The 22,848-nt window shown below is 37.8% G+C and overlaps 2 protein-coding genes across 2 annotated transcripts; both read right to left on the bottom strand.

Moving 5' to 3' along the window:
* Positions 1–4,988: 4,988 nt before the first annotated feature.
* On the bottom strand, positions 4,989–5,942 carry LOC120536335 (olfactory receptor class A-like protein 1). The gene has a single exon (XM_039764660.1). The coding sequence runs from the start codon at positions 5,940–5,942 to the stop codon at positions 4,989–4,991; it is 954 nt and encodes a 317-aa protein (XP_039620594.1).
* Positions 5,943–14,049: 8,107 nt separating this feature from the next.
* LOC120536334 (olfactory receptor class A-like protein 1) lies at positions 14,050–15,012 on the bottom strand. Its single transcript, XM_039764659.1, has one exon. The coding sequence runs from the start codon at positions 15,010–15,012 to the stop codon at positions 14,050–14,052; it is 963 nt and encodes a 320-aa protein (XP_039620593.1).
* Between the last annotated feature and the right edge of the window lie 7,836 nt (positions 15,013–22,848).

The following is a 22,848-nucleotide window of genomic DNA, read 5'->3' as shown; positions in this document are numbered from 1 at the left end:
ATCAACTGATCTCTTATTCCTTAGCTCTACATTAAATTATAGGGGAACCAAATCAAATGACCTACCCATCAGTTTTAGTCCCCTCTTGATTTTCAGTTCAAAAAAGATTTAAAGTGATTGCTTGTTTCTTTTATATCATGTGACACAGAATATTTTAAAAATTGTTATGAACTGACTTACATAAAAATTACACTGAGAGCATGTGACCAACAGACGCATACACTGGCAATTGATCAGATTTGAATTAAGGACAGCACTGTTTAGTCATTCTGTTCCCCTCCACTAGCAAATGTCTGTAGTGATGTGCAAACTAATTCTTTTTAGTGATTTGATTAATTTTATTCAGTTCACCAAAATGATTCAAATCTTTGAATCACTGAATCGTTTGATTCAAAAGCAACAAGCTATATTCTAGTTTAAAATCTAGAATAGTATCATAACTGTGTAACCATCGTTAACCGCTAAACAATACAAACAATATAAAAAGCATGCAACAAAATAAGTAATTCACATACTGCATAATAATAATATTATTATAATTAATAATCACAATAATAATAATAATAATCCTCTTTATTGAATTTTGACAATAAATACAATTTCAACAATAAATAAAAAAAATTGTACAAATAGAACCTTACAATAGTGCACACATCACAACAAAACTGTGAGCACATTGAAATATGACTAAATAAAATAATTTTCAGTTTTGGATTAATCTCCCGCAATTTCCTTCTTTTATATGCCGTCTTTTCTGATGAAATCGGCCATACATATATAATTAGTGAACTTAACAGCGATTCAATGTACTGCAAGTCAATTGTCTGCAGTGTGTACCTCAGTTCAGTATGTGAACTGATTCTTTTGGTGAACTAGTTCAGTGTACTGTACTGCAAGTCCTTTTCTGAAGTTCTTGAATGAACTTGCAATGGTTCCCCAGATCGGTAGGGGGCATACTGGTTCATTCAATCAGTCAGTGTACTGAGACAGTCATAGTCACTCAGTCAGAGTGAACCGATCGATTGGAGGTGCTTGGTGTCATCTACCAAGTCAGTCATTGGGTAGTTGTTGTCATGACCATTTTGCTGAAACAGTTTGTTTCCCAAACACACATCCATTTAAGTGAAGCTAAGATGATAGCTCTGGATGGTCATGGGTTTCCTCCGGGTGCTCTGGTTTCCTCCCACAGTCCAAAGACATTCAGGTTAGGTGAATTGGCGATCCTATATTGTCCCTAGTGTGTGGTGGTTGTGTGTGTGTGTGTGTGTGTGTGTGTGTGTGTGCGTGCCCTGCAGTGGGCTGGTGCCCTGCCCGGGGTTTGTTTCCTGCCTTGCACCCTGTGTTAGCTGAGATTGGCTCCAGCAGACCCCGTGAGCCTGTAGTTAGGATATAGTGGGTTGGATAATGGATGGATGGATGGATGATATTCTAATCTCTACACGTTTATATAATCAAGCTTTGCAAGCACAATTGTCACCAGTGAATGAGCCACAGAAAAGTGTGTTCTCAGAGGTTTCTTACTGTAGGTGGAGCATTCATAAAGGCGAACATTTTTTAAGAACATAGAATTTGGATCTTGCAATGAAGTGTAGAAAAGGATGCAGTCAAGTATAATATTGATTTCTGTGCAAGCCTTGATCGTGAAACGTCACTGATTTTGAAATTTGATTGACAGTTTTGCTTGGGGGATGTAACGAATTGAATGTAACACCGACAGCAAACTGCCAATAAAAGCCATACTTTTAGTACGCTCCAAGTCATGAGGTAAACTATGCGCATTCCTGTTTGGAGGTGGGGAAGGAGGCTTGCCTCATGATTAGCTAGTTAGCACTAACACTCCCATTGGCTACAAGTCCTACCCTTACCACTTTCACTATCTTTCGCAATATTTTTGGCAGTGATGCAGTGGGAAATGGGTGACCAAGTCTGTTGTCAGCTGATGGCAGGAGAAGCTTATAAAAGCTTGGCATGAATGTAGAAGGGGAAGCTGAGAGAATCAGAAGTTGTTCAGGGTTACTTATGAACGTAAGCTGGTTTTACTGGATGAGATGGGCTGGAATTCTGTTGTAACAAAAGCTTAGTGACCCTCTGAGCTAGTGGAATGAGATGGCAAAACAAAGCTAAAGGCTGAATTAAAAGAAAGCTCATTGGAACTGAATGTGTTTGATTATTAAGTACCCAGACTGGAAAAAAATTGGGGTGTGTGCGATTTTCACAATTTTTGTTTTTGAGATATTCACTGTGCATGTTTTAACAACTATTTATTGTTTTCACATTTTTTTAAAGTTTACTTTTTAACTGTTTTTAATTTATTTATTGCAAAATAAATTGAACCTTTTTCAATTGCACCTTTGTATCTGCTTCCTTTACTGTTCCACGGGCATTGGTCCCTCTTTTAAATGTCTGGGGTCTGCCACATTTACCGGTTAAGGACCCAAAGGCCTGACAGCCTACAGTCTTAAGTTTTTGTCTGCTTGTTGTGTTATATTTCTGAGGTGGCAATGATAGATTTTCCATCTAGCTTTGTGAAGAGGATTACTTGTATTCTGTTTTGTGTGTTGTATCTATCCCATGTTTTGACCCTCACTGCACACAACCTACCTGGAAGGGGGGCTTTCTCTGAATTGCCCTCCCCAAGGTTTCTTCTTTTTTTTCTAATCAGGGTTTTTTTGGTAGTTTCTTCTTGTCTCCTTAGAGAGTCAAGGCTGATAGCCTGGCAAAAGACAGGGCCTGTTAAAGCCCATTGAGGCATTGCTTGTGTGTTGTGGATTATACAACAAATAAAGTGTTGTTTTCTTCAAAGTAAATGGGGTCTGTTCTTGAGATCTTCACATAGTTACAGGTTGGTCCACAAAAAGGTAGCCTTGTGCATGATAAGGAGCCCCACAGAAGATTTAGCTGCAGCAAATGTAGTTATGTGAAGCTAGCAGGAGGAACCCTCTTTGTTAGTTCTGTGAGTACTGGAGAGCAGGCACAGAGTGTACTCAAAGTACTCCGAACCCTTCCCCTTCTGCATACTTTATTGCGTTGTAGATTTAATTTTAAATGGATACATTTTCCATTTACATCCAACATTCTATAATCAATGACCCATAATGACATGTTTTTAGAAAGGCTTACAAATTTACTAAAAATCAAAAACATAATTTTCTCATTCATAGAAGTATTCAGACCTTTAATTCAGTACTTTCTAGACGACCCTTCAACAGCATTTTAGCTTTTGATTTTTAATAATTTTCCAAACCTTTCTAAAAACATGTTTTCACCTTGTCATTATTGATTATTTAGTGTAAGGTGATGGGCAAAAATGGCAAATGTATCCCTTTCAAATTAAATCTACAACACAATAAAGTTTGTAGAAAGTCAAAGGGTCTGAATACAGTGGTACCTCGGTATACGTCCTTAATCCGTTCCAGATCCTTTGACTTATACCAAACAGGACGTATACCAAATAAATTTTTCCCTTAAGAAATAAAGGGAAAATGATTAATCAATTCCCATGAAAAACAGATCCTATTGTTATTGGCATATTATACATTGATCGGGTTGTATAAAATAATTTAAACACTGCTTAATACTAAAATACATAAATACAAAAGCAATTAGATGAAATAAATGAAATTTTAACCTCAATTTACTTTTTAATAACATCTTTATTTTTCACAATTGTAGATACAGTTGTTCTCGGCATACGGTATGCAGCAGCCATGTCCCAGATACACATGCCACCTTTATACTTTTCAACAACAACAATTCAAATTGACGCAAAAAACACAAATTCACGTGAAAAATCACACCGAGTTATAGCGCGGGTTGTTCACTGAATGCTTACAACTGGTGTACTGACGCTCGTGGGCAGTCGTGGGGTTTTTCTCGAGAGAGGTAAACAAGGGTAGCGCGCGGTGTTCTAGCACGTGAGTCGTATTCCAAACAAAGGTCGTATACCAAGCAAAATTTTTCGCGTCCAAACAGGACGTAAAGCAAGTTGTACTTATTCCAAAGCGGACGTATACCAAGGTACCACTGTACTTCCTGAATCCACTGTACTGCTGGCCTTATAGTGCTTCTTTTTATTATAAGGTGTATGCTTATAACAGCATGTAAATGTACATAGGTCTTAATTTACACAAATATATACAAATGCTTTATTTAATTTATTTAATTCTTTGTTCAGTTCTATTCTTTTTTGCTTAACACACCTCCACTGATTAGATAAACTGTTATAATACACTTAAAAAGAAATGCCGTAACATTCAACCAAACTCATGTAATATGTTACTTAGTAATTATTTGGATAATGTAATATGTACAAATATTTAAAATCTATCTGTATATCTGTCTATGGAATCTTTTTCATGAATATTTTTTTCCTGCATCTATTAACAGATAACATAAAATTTAACTTAATGAAGCGTATACCACCAGGCATTGTAAAAACACCCCATTCAGCCCAGAGTACAGCTGCTCTTGGGTAACTGGTCACCCAGCCCCTCTCTTGTTAATAAATGTATATTGGAACTATGATCCTCCTGATCACCATTCATTATCTTAGTTAATAGTGCCAGCATTAGGTAGGAATCATCCATATCTGTGGCAGCAGCCTATCACAGGTCATACTTGCTTACACACACACACACACACACTTTGGTGTTACCAATTCATCCAACATAAGTATTTTTGGGATTTTAGAATATCAGAAAAAAACTTCAAAAATATTGGAAAATTAGCAAACTCAACATATACATTGTGTGGGCTGAGACTAGAACATGTGCTCGGAATATTGAACTAACCATCCTAGCACTGTGAACTGTGCCTAAATAAACTGCTTATGTTAAACGCCACCTCAACAAATAAGCTGCTTGTTATTTAAGAAATGATTCTGAATGCTGAGGTGGCTTTTGAGAGAATCGGAAAGCTTTGGCTAGCATGTAGCTATGAATTACTGAACAGATGGACAAGGTGTGCTTTATCTCCATTAGAGGAGGCATTTAACTTATGCTACTGACTGTGACCTCACTCGTGGATGCTTGCTTCTCTGGTTTTATGCACTGAAGCTCTCGATTGACTTTCCGATTAGAAATGATCACAACCACTGGACACACTGTAGCATATAATGAGGAAAACAAAACCCTAACATCATTGAGCAGGGCAGGCACCTGAGAATCTGTCAATGTGTACACCCAGATCATATTGTCCACCCCAAAGAAGATCACATAGAGTGTGACTAGGGTGACCACGGTTTTTGCTGCTCGAGTTTCTGCTGATGTGCCATGAAGTCGGTCACGACTGCGGATACCCTGGACTCTTTTTCTGTGTTGGTACAGAATTACCAGAATATAGGTGCTGGCTGCTGCCATCAGTATTACAAAGAGGAGGTCCCGTGTGAGATACATGATGCCATTATAAACGTATGCAGCTTTACTGGGAAACTGCACAAGACAGTAGCCCAAATTAATTGCAAACTGCTGTATAGTAACATTCTGAATCTGGCTGCCATACAGAATGCTTGCGTATGTTGTTGAACCATCAAGAAGCCAGAAGAAGGTGAGGAGAGGCCAGAGGCACTCTGACAATTTTGGCTTGAGGCAGGAAAGACGGGAAGATGCAGCTGCAATAGTGATGCACTGGTAAATGCTGAGAAGGAAAGTCACAGAGATGGAGAGAGCTCGAGTGACCCTTGAAGTAAAGACGAGGAACTGACAGGTGGCAGTGTCATAGAAGCCTTTATAGGCAAAAGCTGAAAAGGTTTGAGGGATCCCTTGGGTGAGCGTCAGAAGCAGATTGACAAAGGACAGGTGGGCCACAAGGACATCAGCTGGCAGGAGTTTGCTCTCAGTGACTGCAATGTGAGTGAAGACACCCAAAATGATGGAATTTCCTGGGATGCCCACTCCATTCAGTATCAGGAAAAACATGGCTTTAAGAATGGCGCGCAGATCCATTGTATTCTGCTGGACATCTGCAGTCTGGCTAACAAAAAATATGACTTAATCAATCAATCAATAAATCGATTAGTTTTACAAAGATGTTTATCTCAATTATAGTTCTCAAAGTATTACCAAATTCTTACCTGTATATCCAACCAACCTACAGCACATTTTCACAATCCAGCGAAATGATAAACAAGAATGTATTAAGGCATGTACCTCCATTTCAATTAATCAAAAACATAAATCAGCTATTAACATTAATGTGTAACAAAACATTTGTAATAAATATATTACCAATAAATGTATACAGCCATGCGCAACACTAGAAGTCAGCACTCATACACACGCAGGCTTGTTCAAACGCATCTCAGATTGACCAGTCAGTAAAGTTATCAAAAGGAAATACAGTGGCAAGAAAAAAGTATTCACTCCCTTGGAAGTTTTCACACTTTATTGTTAGACAGCATTGAGTCACAGTGGATTTATTTTAGCTTTTTTGACATTTATGAAAAGAAAAAGACTTTAATGTCTATGTGAAAACAAATCTCTACACAGTGGTGTAAATGAATTACAAGTATCAGGTTAGGTCAGGTTGGGGAGCATGTACTGGTACCGCATGTTGCCGTACCCACCATATGTTGGCAGCACCCTGGGCAGGCACATGGTCCAGTCTCACCCTCCAGAAATGACCCTCTATCTGCCGCAGCCAGGTCTTATGTGGGGGCGTCCCCTTGGCTTGGTCCAGCCGCTCAGGTCCTCAACAATGAGGATACTGTGAGCCGGATCACCCTCAGGGAATCACGCCACATGGCCGTAGTGCTGTAACTGATGCTTCTTCACAATGCAGGTAATGTGCCTCATTCGGGTGCCTCATTACAAATATAAAACAAAATAATCAATCGCATCAGTTTTCACCCTCTTCACGTCAGTATTTAAAAATCTCTAACAACCACAGCCCTGTGCACCTGGAAACTCACAAAGCTTTACAAATCATTTTTTCCCCTTGTCCTGCTCTTTGCCTCACCACAGCTTGATCATGGAGGTCTACACTGACTTCCTTCTGACATGCAGTGAGAATTCTAGGACCTTCTACCGTATACATAAATATGTGCCTTTCTAGATGGTGTCCAGTTAGTTCATTTTGCCACACATGGTCTCCGATCAAGTTCCTGGTACATCTCAACGGGAATTAAAGCAAACAGGAAGACCTGAAAACAATTTGAAATGTCACAGCAAAGGGTTTGAATCTACTCTATAAATATATAAAATCCTAAGCCTAAAAGTACAACGGTGATGTTTTTATGTCATATTTTTTGTCACACTTTAAATCAGGCTTATTTTAAAACCCACATGTATATGTTTGGTATCATTCTTTCCGGAATTTATCGAACTTTAATATGATGTTGTTAGAATTTGATATTATTATTCCATTTTTAAATTATAAACTATAAATGTCAAGAACTCACGTCTTACGAGATGGGACTTTGTGCCAAAAGATTTAACCACACCCGGGGCTAGAAATAAAACACAAAGTGTAGGACAACTGCTGTACAGGCCTTTAAGTGTTCGAAGCACCACACGAGATGCCGATCACGTGGCACGGCAGCAGCAGCAAGCCAGAAACTGATCAAGCAAAGAGGAGGTAAAAAAAACTATTTCTTGGAGGAGCAACCAGGTCTCCTTGGGGTGTCTTCAGCGAGTGGCAGAGATGTGAAGTGGCTGGCAAGCGAAGCGAGCAGGGTGAACCCCCTAGTATTTATATAAATGAGAAAGTTCAGGTTTTGATTTTTAATACATTTTCAAACTTTCTGCAAACATATTTTCACTTTGTCATTATGGGTTATTGAGTGCAGAATGAGGCAAAAATGAGAAAAAGTGGAAATTCTTTTCTTTTAAAATGAAATCGGCAACACAATCGAGTGTGCAGAAAGTGAAGGATGACTGAGTATTTTCAAATTTGCATTTGAAAAAAACTCAGACTGACACAAAAAAATAGATTAAAACTCAGGTCTCTGAAGCTGGGAGGCAGTGCTACAAACCACTGCACATTTAAGATGTCCTTAAAAACTGTCACTTTGGGTTGTGGGATAAAAATGAGAGCATCTGGAAAAACAACCACTCAGAGACATTGGGCGCATACACCTTCACAAACAACTGAATTATTTCTAGAACTGCACAGACACAACACTGATCAGTATGCGACTGTCTCATGTTAACTTTAAGCAGTGAAAATAGTCTGGAGGATTTTCGTCAAATCTGTTTTCTGGTTATCACTTCATAGACATCAGCTCTTTCAGAATAAAGGTCATTTTAAATATCTTTTGATTTTCACTTAAGCTATATGTTCTTAAAATTCAAAAATCAGGTTTCTAATCCTGAACACATTGAATTTTTATAAGACTTACCTGTGACTAACCTCTGCCCTGCTGTTGACTCATTGTTTTCCAGTGCTGCTGAATGAACCACAGTCCACTGACGGTGTGAGATCAAACTTGGATTGCACCCTCCATTTATTCAGTGTGCTTCTTCAAAACACAGGGGATGCCAGCACTAAGGCTCAATGTGCCACCTTCCCAGTTAATTAGTCTGAAGATGATGAAAACTGTCAGAAGCAGAAAGAATATGCTTGGAGGATCATATCTGAACAGGTAAAGCAAAGCCTGCCCGTAACCCCGTAACCCCCCAGCTCAATGTTTTATTTTATGTCATAAAATGTCTTTCACAAAAAGAATATAATTTACATTATATAATCTATGGAGGATTTTCTAACCCTAGGGCTGCCCTGAATTTTCAAGATTGTAATGTTATTTTTAATAAAAAACTCTCTTTGTTGCTTATAATGAAACAATGAAATTTGTGTGTGATAAAAAAACATCATGTAAGTTACTTTTCTGTCCTTTTTTCCTTTTTTTAGCTATTTTCTTGTTGTTTTGTGTGCTTTTCTGTATAGTTTGAATTTGTCCCCATATGTTCTGGGATCATGACCAGTTCTTAAATCTAGATGAAGCATGGCAGATCTTCAAATTAATCTTAGCATGCAATAACTATATAAAAGTATTCACCCCTTCTAAGTGTTCACATTTTTTTTGTTCCACTACATTGAGCCCAAATTGGATTTAACTGGCTTTCTTGGTCAACAAGAAAAAAATCCTTTAGGTGGTCTATTAATCCACCTTAATTAAAGGATAAGTGTCTGTGTGTCCATGTGGTTGCTATGTCTCTGTCATTCCAACAGATGGCACATTAAAAACATTTGTAGTAATAAAATGCATTACATTTGTCATTCCAACAGGTGACGGATCTCAAACATTTGTAGTACAGTAATCCCTCGCTATATCGCGCTTCGACTTTCGCGGTTTCACTCTATCGCGGATTTTAAATGTAAGCACATCTAAATATATATCATGGATTTTTCGCTGGTTCGCCGCTTTTTGCAGACAATGGGTCTTTTAATTTATGGTACATGCTTCCTCAGTTTGTTTGCCCAGTTGATTTCATACAAGGGAAGCTATTGGCGGATGGCTTAGACGCTACCCAATCAGAGCATGTATTACATATTAACTAAAACTCCTCAATGATATAAGATATGCTTCCCGCACGGTGCTTGAGATTGTTTGCTTCTCTCTATCTTTCTCACTCTCTCTGCCTGATGGAGGGGGTGTGAGCAGAGGGGCTGTTTGCACAGAGGACACGGAGGCTCGTATTGATTTTTTGATTGTTTGCTTTTCTTAGCGAGCGCTCTCTCTGACATTCTCTGCTCCTGACGGCGCTCTTTTGAAGATAAGATATGTTTGCATTCTTTTAATTGTGAGAAAGAACTGTCATCTCTGTCTTGTCATGGAGCACAGTTTAAACGTTTGACTAAAGGGTGTTATTTCATGTCTAGAGGGCTCTAATAATATTAACAGGGTGGGAGAGTTTATAAGGGCTTAAAATATATAAAAATAACCATACAAACATATGGTTTCTACTTCGCGGATTTTCACCTATCGTGGGGGGTCTGGAACGCAACCCCCGCGATTGACGAGGGATTACTGTATTGCATTTTATTACTACAAATTTTTGTGACGCACCATCTGTTGAAAGTAAAAATACAATGTATTTTATTACTACATGCATTACTAAATACTTTCCAATAGATAGTGCATTGCATAACACTGAGGTCTATGTTGTTTACTTAGATTTCTACCTATCCATAGACGGATAGCACAGCTAGCTACAAATGTAAAACACAAAATAAATAACCATCTTAATATTTATCCCTTTCAAGTCAATATTTAGTAGTGCACGTTGCACCTGTATAACTGTGCATATGATATATAAAACTCTTGAATCTTGACTCACCTTTGGCAGCCATGACAGTCTGGACTCTGTGTACACAAGTCCCACTTTCTATCAGCTTTGGATACTGCGATTCTTTGCAACACTGCTCGAGCTCTGTCAGGTTGCATGGAGATTGTAAGTGAATGGTCTTAATCAAGTCCAGCTACAAATTCTCAAGTAGATTGAGATCTGGACTCTGATTAACTCTGTTTTGAAGCCATTCTTGTGTAGCTTTAGCATTCATGACTAGGGTCATTTTTTTTTTTGGAAAACAAATGTTCTGCCAAGGTGCAGGTTTCTTACAGACTGCATCACGCTTTCCTCCAGGATTTCCTTTCATGTTGCTGCATTCATTTCACCATTGACCCTCACAGGCCTTTCACTTGGTTACAAATATCACATACCTTGGTATCATTTGCAGCTTCCTTTGGATTAGAGGGCCACCAAAAACATCTTAAAATGAACACTTTATTTGTTAAATTGCTTCAGTGTAGGAGGCAGTTAAGACTGAGAAGATCAGCTTAGAGGGACACCAGGTGAATGGTACTTGATAAAAATTGCAATCAATATTGAAGGAAAGTAGGAGTGATTAAAAATTGGAAAAGCAAAAAAATTGTAACCAACTGTATCTCAGATGTTAAAAGTCACCTTAGAAAGAAAGTGTCAGACAAATAATAAGTAATAATAATAATACTAGAAATAAAGTAGTAAACCACTGTGCCACTGCAGATCAAAGGTTGCCCATAATTCCCATTTATAATGAGTTGCTACCAGGTTAGTCTGCTTTTGTTCACCTCATAAAAACTGCTGCTAATCCGTACATTTCACTCCACAAATCCCAGTGTCCTCTTTGTTAATGAATGTTTGCCTTTAGGGGTCTTGACTACTGTGAAGACCAAAGCCATATAAAAAAACTGATAAGAAAAATACATTTATTTAACAAAAGTAAATTAAATTAATTACATCCAAAGAGCCAGATCCAGGAGATAGCAAAACAACCAGACATTTTTTTTGTAACAGGAACAAGCAAAACAAAGAACAAAAGCAGACAACTAACTGTAAAGGAAAATCAAAGAGAAAGAAAGAAAGAAAGAAAGAAAGAAAGAAAGAAAGAAAGAAATAATTTTGTTTTAATTTTGAATCTTTACTCAACATGTTATTTACAATAGCAAAAGTAAACCAAACAAAGAAAACCCCAACTCACACCCAAAAAAACAACATTTTAATTCATATGTTAAATAAGAAAAAACAATTCATTATCCCCAAGTTTACAAATTGCTTCATGAACACACAATTTTTCCTCAAATAAAATCAAATTTTCAATCATTCTGTAAAATGCATATTCTAAAAACACCCTGGTTTTTACAAGAAAGAAAGAAAGAAAGAAAGAAAGAAAGAAAGAAAGATCCATCCTTCCATCCATTATCCAACCCACATATCCTAACTACAGGGTCACGGGGGTCTGCTGGAGCCAATCCCAGCCAACACAGGACTCAAGGCAGGAAATAAACCCGGGCAGGGTGCCAGCCCACCACAGAGAAAGAAAGATCAAAATCCAAAATACTTTACCTAGAAATGTAATGCTTTTTGGACCCAACTAGATGAAACTTAGACACAGTAAGGGAACAAACATAACATAGACAAGACATATAAATAGATATGCAAAACACTATATAATCAATAGATAGTCTCACACTTGCAAGTTTAGGGAGCACCCTACTATTTTTAAGGTAAAGTAGACAGGGAAGGATGAACCAGTCTTTAACTGTGGTTACCTTTTTTCCCCTAGAATGGAGGAAGCAGATAATGACACCAACACCAGCCCGTCCCCATCCAGTCAGTGTCCAATATAAGCAAGAGTTAAGTGTTCATTTTGGACCCCAGTATCATTGAAGACCGAACAATAGCTTTGAAAACTGAAATGCTAATAATACTTACCTGACTAAGAGTAATTCCATTTTGTTTTACTTTTTTTTTCACTAGAAAAAGGCTTCCACTAAAAGGGTTTACCACCTTTGTTCTTATCATAGATAGATAGACAGGAGAGGCACTATATAACAGATAGATTGATTGACAGGTGGACAGCAGTGTTACTAAATAACTGATAGATAGATTTATTTTTCCCAAATGGGATTCATTTTACAATTTAATTTAACATTTTCTCTCAGGGAAATCTAATTGATACAAAGCTTGGAATTAAATGCTCTGTGGACAAATCATACAGCATATTTGGTGAAATGCCTCAGTTTAACACCTGAGGAAAAACAAGTAGTCTAAACAAGAACAAGGTGCAGGGGAACAATTAAAGGAAAAAGAGTGAGGCAAGTGCAAGACACAAACATTGTTTAGAAATTAACAACAGCCTCACAGGTCAGAAAATGACATTGAGTAAAATTCATTCATTTTCTGTTTCTTTTATATTTATTTTCTAAATATATTGTGCTATATGTCTTCTGATTCCACTTACAGTATTCCATTTTCAGAGTTGTAGTGTTAGAATTACAGCAGTGGTCAGCCAGGTCAATTCTTCGGGCCACAGTTATTGGAGAGGATCAATTAAGACCCCTGCCAACTTCAGATAATGCTGTTGCATTGCTTCCTATGCCTAGAACCCCCTTCTCTATTGTGGGCATAATTGTAATTATTTATTTTTTCTTTTCCTTTGGACTTGTTGCAGTTTCTACTGTATTTCTTCTCTGATGTTTAAGGCCTTGCCATTTCCTTTAGTTTTTGACTTTTTCATTTGGGTTCCCATTTTGGTTTTGTTCATTTATGGTTAAGTCCTGAGTATTTTGTTGTTCCTTCCTTAATGATTATTTTCTTTAAGAGTAGGGTGCTTGTTTCAGTTTAATGGTTGTGATTGTTCCTTTTGTTTTCATAGATTTTTTTTATCTTTGATTATTTTAGAAACACTCTCCCCTTAATTATTTTAACAAAATAACTTTTTTATATTTATATATAATCATTTTATAATCTAATTTAAGTAATAATTAAACTAATTAAAGGGCCTTTTTGTTGCTTTTTTAAGTTTGGGAGTTATCAGGATACATGGGATGCTGGATCTGTTGTTTGTGCTTTGTGTGCTGACTTGGATGTGGCAGCAGATGGTGCTGTTGGGATTCTTTGTGTTAAGAACATGATGCAGTATGTCACTGTGCCTGAATGTGTGTATATAAAACAAAGGAATACATGAGGACAGTGTGCTGGAATAATATAATTAGTTACATACCTTTAACTCTTCTCCTGTCTAAATTAAAGACTCCTTAGCAAATACAACTGGAATCTACCCTGGCGGCACTGAGTATAACTATGGAGTGCCAGTCCATTTGAGCACCTCACTCATAGTCAACAACCTGTCGTGTATATCTGGAAGTTGGATCAGAGCTACCAGGAGAAAAGCCCAACCAGCCAATCAGATATCCAGACATGGACAGAATGCGGCTTCTTACAATTTATTTTTTATTTTCATAGTATGTTTACAGTAACATGAAGATCACCGATTCAAACCCTATATGGCAATTAGTACAGCATTCTGTACATTATACAGTAGGATGCTTTTAACCAAAACATTACACTACACAGATGAAAAATGCCATTTGCAGAATTGGTGGGTGAAATTTTCTTGTTTTCGGGCACATTTGGAGCCAGGAGTTCCATTTGAAATGGGCATCCTTGTGATTTCAGAGCCAGTCCTTCATCTCTATGGTAACACCACATGTGAGCAGGTGAAGACTTGGCTGTTTATGTGGTTCATTGGTGGAAGGTCCTGTGAACTGACTACAACAAACAAGCTGACTTAAACTGATTCAGACGGAGTCTTCACAATGGTGCTAACTTGTGGCGCCTCTGCCTCTGTGGCTGAACAGCTAATTGCATTTTTGAGTTTCTTATTTGTGTTAATCATAAAGAAAGGACAAAATGAAGCATAGCAGGATGAGAAGAAGAGTCTCATGTCTACAATAGAAGGTGGCACACTGGACACCGTCAACATGTAAATATAGATGGTATTGTCGATACCAAAGAAGAAGGCGTACAACGTCACCAGCGAGACAACAGTCTTGGCGGCTCTGGTTTCAGCTGCTGAGCCCTGATTCCTGCCAGTGCTGTTAAATGTTTTCATCTGCTTTCCATGCCGATGCAGAATGAGGAGGATATGGGAGCTTGCTGTTATCATGAGGGATAAGAAGATAAAATCTCTGGCCGAGATTGATGCTCCACTCAGCACATAACCTAGTTGGTCCCTGAAATCAACATGGCAGAAACCCAGGTTGAGAGTGAACCTAGGTATGGTGCCATTTCTGGGGGAGATGGCGAAGAGCACTGCAACCACATCGATGGACATGTTAACCACACATAGCGCACTGAAAGTGGGAAGCACAAGTTGGGGCAGACTGGCCTTGAGGGCATTCAGTCTGGATGTGGCAGGAGCAATTGTTATGGACTGAAAGACACTCAGCATGCAGGTGACAGAGACAGACAGAGCCCTTGATATCCGGTATATATAGACCACGACTTTACAGCCCACGTCGTTCAGGGAGGCAGAAAAACCAAACTCAATTAGTGTCTGTGGTACCCCTCTAGTTAGGATTATCATCAGGTTCACAAAGGAAAGGTAAGAGAGGATGATGTCCACTGGCTGTAGGCGATGGTTAGTGGAGATCAGACAACTGTAAACGAGCAGAACCAGCACATTACCCAGAATCCCCAGGCTGGTTTGTAAAAGGAAGGAAACCCCTTTGACTGTCATGCAGAGATCCATCTTCAGTGATAGATAGTGGTCAATTCCTAAAATCTTTACAAAGACAAAAAAGGAAACATGGACTAGGTGAACCCATATTGAATGAGTGCATCACATATATAAATTACTAAAAATATGACAATTCTTTATGATTGCTTTTTGTTCAGATTTACAGAGTTTTTGGTTGATATTTTCCTTGTGGCATGAAATTATGGATAGTAGTGGGGGTTTGTTTGACAAAAATATGTTTTATCCATTTTAGTAATTTTCTTAACTCCTAAGTCAGCAAAGGATGAGATGCCAGCCTTCATTCAATCATGGCTGACCAATTTATAGTTCATGAACCTCAAAGTGGTACACCTTTAAATGTAGAAAGTGCCATAAACTATTACAAATACATGAAGAATGTTTGCGGGCTGGGAAAAGAACAAATGTCCCTGGAGTTACACGGTGATAACTGCTGTGCCACCCTTAGAGAACACAGCCAGAGGATAATTCATAAACAGAAATCTCTAAAGGTTAATTTGTAAAAAGGAGCCTCATAATTACCAGAGTGTGTTAGTGGATGAGGACCTGAGCTCATAACCACAACAGCTGCAGGCTTAATGCCTGCATCTAATCTACTGTGACCCTGAACATGTCCCTTTCCTTTTCTATCTCTCTCACTATATATACATACTAGCCATCACCCACGTAGTAGTGAAACAGGACAAACCTTAAAAATCAATAAACAGGTATCGCTATCTATGCAGAGGCAAGTTACACTCCAAAACGTGGCGACAGGTAAAGTGAGCAAAACAGAGGCTGGCACATGAGTGAGGAGAGCCACGCCCAGCTCCCCACTCCTGATGTCATGCTTCCCTCTCCCCTCGGCCAACAACCGCTCTCTTGGATTAGCGCAAATAAATCGCTCCTGCAAGTGAACTTTGATACTCAGCACGATGAGAGAAGTAGCAAAATCAACTGTAATGTTCAAGCAAATTATAAAAAAAACTTGATCTTAAATCCTTTAAGACAGACAGACATTGGATTTTTTATATAAAGATTTTATATATATATACAGTATATACAGTTTATATATATATATATATATATATATATATATATATATATATATATATATATATATATATATTGGGCCTGGGAAAGTTAAAGTTTAACTTGCTAAAAAATATTCTTGCATCCAAGGGCAGCAACGAGACAGGCAGTGCTTTGGTCAGAGCGGAATTTTCATGCATTTTTTTTTACATTATGAAACAGTAATATAAATAAGTGTGTACCTAAAGAATTACATAAACATCCACTACTGTATTTATGAACTACCTTTAAAAATTTTATGAAATATAATTTTCATTTAAAGGTGTAACATTTCATATCACGTAGTTCACAATGATATGCCAAATGTCAATGCATAGCACTGTCGTGCATTTTCTTGATTTATAGATACTGACATAGGGGTAGGGGATGGGGAGAAAAAAGGGTACAGAGGGGGAGTTTGTGGCATTCCTGCTGCAACACTAGAAAAAAATTGTAAAGGTAAAAAATAAGCTCTGTCTTTTTTTCATTTCATATTTCTGTAATGAGATTGAACCAAAGTCATATCACAATAAATAAACTATCAGTGAGTGGCATTAAAACCAAACTATGTCTCTAGTACCTCTGTATTTAACTTACCAGTCTCTTGGCTAGCTTACAGTGCTGACTGCCGTAATATAAAGACGATATTTTACGAAATAGAGGTGGAATGACTGTCCCTACCCATGATTCAATTTTGCAGCATCTAATTTATGCAAAGAACGCAACATGGTAAGTTTTTAAGTGAGATAGCACCTATGCAGATCATTATTAGTGTACCAAGAGAAAAAATGTAGACAGAACAGTGTTTTCCAACCATTTTTCTGTAGTATCACAAGTTTTGCAATAAAAAAACAAAACCAAGGCAAACCGTGATTCTACCAGCCACAAAAGCATTAAATCTATACACGTGCTAAACTGTCTGAAAGGGCAGGGGGTGGCAAAAAAAGCAGCTAGGAGTGTGCCATTCACAGAAACAGCACTTGGCACTTCCAGCTGCTTTGTCCCTTTGCCCAGTCATACAGGTGGTCCTCTGTCTGCTTCACTCCACTGACTCAGGGTCAGAGGCAACTCACATGCCTATTGTTCCTCAGGTCTGTGAGAGTCGTTGGTGAACTTGCAGCCAGGCAGACTGATCCCAGACATGTCTCCTAGCTGCTAAGGTGCTCTCTAAGTGCTGAGTCTGAAAACGGCGATCACGGAGTTGTTTTATGTCAGCTCCTCCAGGTAGTCCTGTCCTCCTCAGATAGGTCTCGACAATCTGAGGAACACATCAGGACCAAGGGGCACTAAGCTTTTATTTCCCGGGGCATCATTTGAGAAACACTTGTGTAGAGTATAATTATAAAGACGTTGATGGTGATGAACAATTGAAGATAGTATTTACAGAGTTTTAACAAAAGTATTAATGTATGCCCATTTAAGAGGTCCGTGTTGTTTAAATTAAATCAGTTTTCAGCGATGCATTCAAAGCCAACAGTTGTTTTGATCATTTAATTTTTACTTTGACACGTCTGTGAGTCTCATATGCTATCCCAATTTGATAATTAGTACATTGGCCTCGTTTTCTTATTACCTTATTTTCAACTTGCCATTTAGTAAGGCATTCAGATTCAGGCTGTACTTGATCAAGTAGTATTTTGTTAAAAGTTCAAGTTTAAGGTCATTGTTTAAGTTTAAATTATGCTATTCATTTTTTTTAATTCTGTTGTGTATATTCTACATTAAATTTGTGATTCAGTGTGTACTTACTTAATATATTCAGACACCTTGGCTTATTTTGCCCTTTTTGCCCTTCAGTCTATGCACAGTAACCCATGTTTTCAGAACGGTCTGAGAATAAAAACAAAAATTAAACTTTTCATTCATATAAGTATTCAGACTCTTTGTGGGTGCATACCAAATTGTGGTCAGGTCCATCCCGTTCACTTTAATGATCTTTGAGATGTGCCTAGAACTTGATTGGAGTCCATCTATGGTAAACTAAATTGAATGGACATCATTTAGAAGAGTACACACCTGTTTACATATGTAAGGTGCCACAATTCACAATGCATGTTAGAACAAAAAACAAGCCAAGAAGTCCAAGGAACTTTATGTACACCATCTCAATCAAACTGGTGAGGAGTGGATCAGGATAGGGATTTAAAACAATTTGTAAAGTTTTGAATGTTTCCAGGAACAGTGATTGTGAAATGGAACAAGTTTGGAATCTTCAGAGAGTTGGCTGTCCAGCCAAACTGAGTACCTGAGCAAGAAGGGGCTTGGTCAGGGAGATGACTAAAAATGTAAAGGTCACTCTAGCTGCACTTTAGAAGTCCTCTGTAAGATGGGGGAACCAGTCAGAAGGATGACCATTTCAGCAGTACTTCATCAATCAGGCGTTTATGGTAGAGTGGCTGAAAGGAAGCCACTCTTAAGTAAAAGGTGTATGAAAACCTGCTTGAAGTTTGCCATATGGAATTTAAAGAACTCTGAGAGCATCTGAAAAAGATTCTTTAGTGTGATTAAACAAAAATTTACCTTATGGATATGGATGAAGACCGAGCTCTGCTCATCACCTGCCTAATACTATCGCTACTATGAAACATGGTGGTGGCAGCATCACTCTATGAGAATGCATTTCAGTGGCAGGGTCAGGGAGACTGGTTATTATTGAGCGAAGGATGAATGAAGCCAAATGCAGAGAGGTGCACCTTTCAGCATGACAATGACCTAAAGCACAAAGCCAAAAAAAAAAACACTGGAGTGGCTACAGAATGAGTCTCCTCTGTCCTAGAGTAGCCCAGATTTAAACCTTATGTAAAAACTGTGGAGACACTTGAAGATAGATGTTTACAGATACTTCCCATCCAATCTAATGAACTTTGAGAGGATCTACTAGAAGAATGGAATAAACTGCCCATATCCAGGTGTGCAAAGCCTGTAGAGGCTTACTAAAGACAACTCAAAGCTGGAATTGTTGCCAAAAGCGACTTATACAAAGTATGAAGTTAAGAGTCTGAATACCTACATAGATTAAAGATTTCAGTTTTTGATTTTTAATGAAACTGCAAACCTTTCTGAAAACATGCTTTTACTTTACCATTATGGGAGATTGAGTGTAGATTGATCGGCAGAAATGGCAAATATATCCATTTTAAATTAAATCTACAACACAGTAAAATGTACAGAAAGTGAGTGAGTCTGAATACTTTCTGTATCCACTGTGTGTGTACGTGTATTTTATATACGAGAGATATTCAAAACGTATCTGCACTTTTTTTAACTCCATAGAATTTCAAAACCAAATTACATCACTTTTCTACATAGTCGCCTTCCTCTGCGATGCAATTTTCCCAGCTTTTTAATGCCCAATTACTACTCTTCCTGCCTTCACCTTTTCCAACGAAAATATAAAAGTGTGGAAACTTTTTGAACATCCCTCATATAATGATACAAAATGAGTAATGAGAAGAATTGAAAAGGTAATGCATTGATCAGCTGGCCTTGAGATTATTCAAATACCAACAATTTATTTAAAACGCCCCATTGAAAATACATATGATAGCCTCCCTCCAAAGGTACCAGTTCAATCAGAAGAGAGAAAAAACATCAAATAAATTCAAAAAAGAAGGCCAATGTTTTAAAGTGAAGCATCATTTTCAAAGACAGTAATACGTTTTGCAAAATGAGTAGGACATCGCAGATTTTAATGCCATCCCTTAATAAGTAACAGTTTACAGCACTACAAAAAATGAATTTGAGGGTCTTTCTCTCACTCTGAGTAGCACCAGAGAGAGCAACCAGGAGATCCTGGTTTAAAGTGCTGGCTGTCCAAGTTGGGTGGCTGGACAGTAGCAGTGAAGGTAAAGAATGTAAAGAAAATACAATGTCTTTCAAAATTTGGAGTGAGACCATTCAAACAAATACTCGATAACATTTATATGGTAGCACTTTAGCTTAGGTACTGGAAAAATATATTTATTTAAACTTAAATTTAAAGTTGACTCTTATGTAACAAAACCTTAAAGGCTTCTTTTGGTCTTCATAACACATACAAAACTTCAGCAGATTGGCTATTCAGGTCTATGCAGTGTGGCATATTGACATGATAGTAAAATTGTTAATATGAATAATTCACAGGTTATACTAAATATGTAACATCAAGAGAAATACGTCTCAGTTAAACTACCTCAGACCACTCCAAAGTGCCATTTTGTTAGGAGGTCACATTAAAGAGATGAAGAAACACTCTACTGCGGCTTTGTATGTGTTATGAAAACCCAAAGGAGTGTTTGTTAAGGTCTTGTTACATAATAGTAAATTTTTGCAGTACCTAAGCTGAAGTCTTACTATTATATATACACACAGTAATTAATGGTGTATATAGTTTTGTGTGTGTCTTATGGTGTTATATTATTGTCAGCTGCTCTGATGAGACCTGCAACTAAGAATGTACCGTAATTGTAACCCAGCATTTCTCAACCTTTAAGTATTTGCGACCCAAGTTTTCATAACAGTTTTAATCGTGCCCCCCAACATTTTTTTGAAATGTAGATGCATATTTTATTATACCTACTTAACTTTTATCGACATTATCTAATTCTATATTTATTGTTCTAGTATCAGAATGTAGTTTAAGTTAATTTGTTTTGGTTTCAACAGATTTTTTTTTCATATTTTTGATTCTTGTTTTCTTTTTTTCACATCTTCGCGCCCCCTATTTGTTACTTCGCGCCCCCCTAGGGAGGCCCGCCCCACAGGTTGAGAACCACTGTTGTAACCTGTAAACTATGTACTGTGCACACATAACAATGAGCATTTTCACGTTGTAATACAAAAAAATACCTTAAGTGGGCTGCACACTGTTTAGCACTGTTGTCCAAATTCTGGCCAGGTCACTATGTATGGCATTTGAATTTTTTCCTGTGTCTTCATATCTTTTGGTATAGGTGCTCCAGTTTTCCTCCCACATCCTAAAGACACACATATCAAATTCATCAATGACTCCTAACCTGTCCATTATGAGGATGTGTGTGAGTGAGAAAATCCTCAGAAGGACTGATATCAAGTCCAGGGTTGGTTTCTGCTCAGTACTCAGTTCTGTCAGGATAGACTCTGACTCAGTTGTCCCATCTGTCATTAAGTAATGTGTTTGGCACTGTCAAGTTAAAATTGTCTTAAACATTTGCTATTATTTCATAACACTTTCAGAACTTACCTATGCCTTATGAGCCAGCAGTGCTTTCACATCTCTGGTGGTAGTCAATGCCAATATAAAAATTACAAAATCCCATAAATCCTGTAGACCAATGACTGCTAAATATCTACTTTTGAACAAATAACAAATAATGTTCTCAGCATATTTACACACTAAAATTTTAAAGGTATTGCAGCAACTATCCAGTCTATATAGTCGTACCACTGCTGCTTTTGCTTATTTATACCTGACAAAGGTCCTCCAGGATGGCAACATGTTGAACAGAAAAGACAAGGCAGTCACCCTTGAGGTCACATTAAGGATTTCTTAATGAAGAGGCACCATGTGGTGGAGCAACTGATGTAAACAGACCTGCCATGTTATTTATTTGTGAGTGTCATTGATATTTTGCGCTTAATTGTTGCTTACTTTTATTACTGCCGGTAATAAGAAATTAAAAGACAGCACCAAACGTCAATTGACGTGTGTGTCAGAATCATTGTTATTTAAGACCAAATATCATTCAGATAGATAGATTGATATATATATATATATATATATATATATATATATATATATATATATATATATATATATACAGATAGATAGAGAGAGAGAGAGAGAGATTTGAAGTCAGACTTTTACATACACTTAGGGTGAATTCTTTAAAACTCACTTAATAACCCCACCATAGATTTTATACTAACCAACTATAAATTTGGCATATCATTTAAGACATCTACTTTGTGCAGGGCAAAACTCATTTTTTCCAATATTGTTCACAGACTGAGTGTTTCATCTTTTATTGACCATATTACAATTCTGGTGGGTCACAAGTTTACATACACTTTGTTAATGGTTTGGTAGCATATCTTTTAAATTGTTTAACTTGAGCCAAACATTTTGGGTAGCCTTCCACAAGCTCCTTGCAATACGTTGCTGGGATTTCGTCTATTCCTCCAGACAGAACTGGTGTACCTGGGTCTGCAGGGCTTCTTACTCACATACGCTTTTTCAGTTCTGCCCACAAATTTTCAGTCTGATTGAGGTTGGGGCTTTGTGATGGGCACTCTGATACCTTGACCTTGTTGTCCTTAAGCCATTTTGCCACAACTTTGGAAGTACACTTGTGGTCATTGTCCATTTGGCAGACCCATTTGTGACTGAGCTTCAACTTCCTTGCTGAGCTCTTGTGATGTTTCTGCAGTATATCTACATAATTTTCCTTCTTCATGATGCCATCTATTTTGTGAAGTGCACCAGCTCCTCTTGCGGTAAAGCACCCCCACAACATAATGCTCCCTCCACTATGCTTGATGGTTGGGATTGTGTTCTTTGGCTTGCAAGCATCACCCTATTTCCTGCAAACATAACAATGGTTATTATAACCAAATGTTGGATCTTGGATTCATCATACCAGACGACATTTCTCCAGAAGGTAAGATCTTTGTCCATGTCTTTGCCATGGCAAACTGTAGTCTGGCTTTTTTATGGAGGCTTTTGATCACTGGGTTCCTCCTTGCTGAGCAGCCTTTCAGGTTATGTGGATATAGGACTTGTTTTACTGTGGATACTGATACAATGTCCTTTACTGTTGTTCT

Source organism: Polypterus senegalus, chromosome 10 (assembly GCF_016835505.1).
Source record: "Polypterus senegalus isolate Bchr_013 chromosome 10, ASM1683550v1, whole genome shotgun sequence".
NCBI lineage: Eukaryota > Metazoa > Chordata > Cladistia > Polypteriformes > Polypteridae > Polypterus > Polypterus senegalus.
Note: the sequence above shows the minus strand (reverse complement) of the source record. Positions and strands in the feature narration are given on the sequence as shown.

What these genes read in the sequence shown, in the direction of transcription:
- LOC120536335 (XM_039764660.1), bottom strand. Translation starts at nt 5,942, where the DNA reads ATGGATCTGCGCGCCATTCTTAAAGCCATGTTTTTCCTGATACTGAAT.
- LOC120536334 (XM_039764659.1), bottom strand. Translation starts at nt 15,012, where the DNA reads ATGGATCTCTGCATGACAGTCAAAGGGGTTTCCTTCCTTTTACAAACC.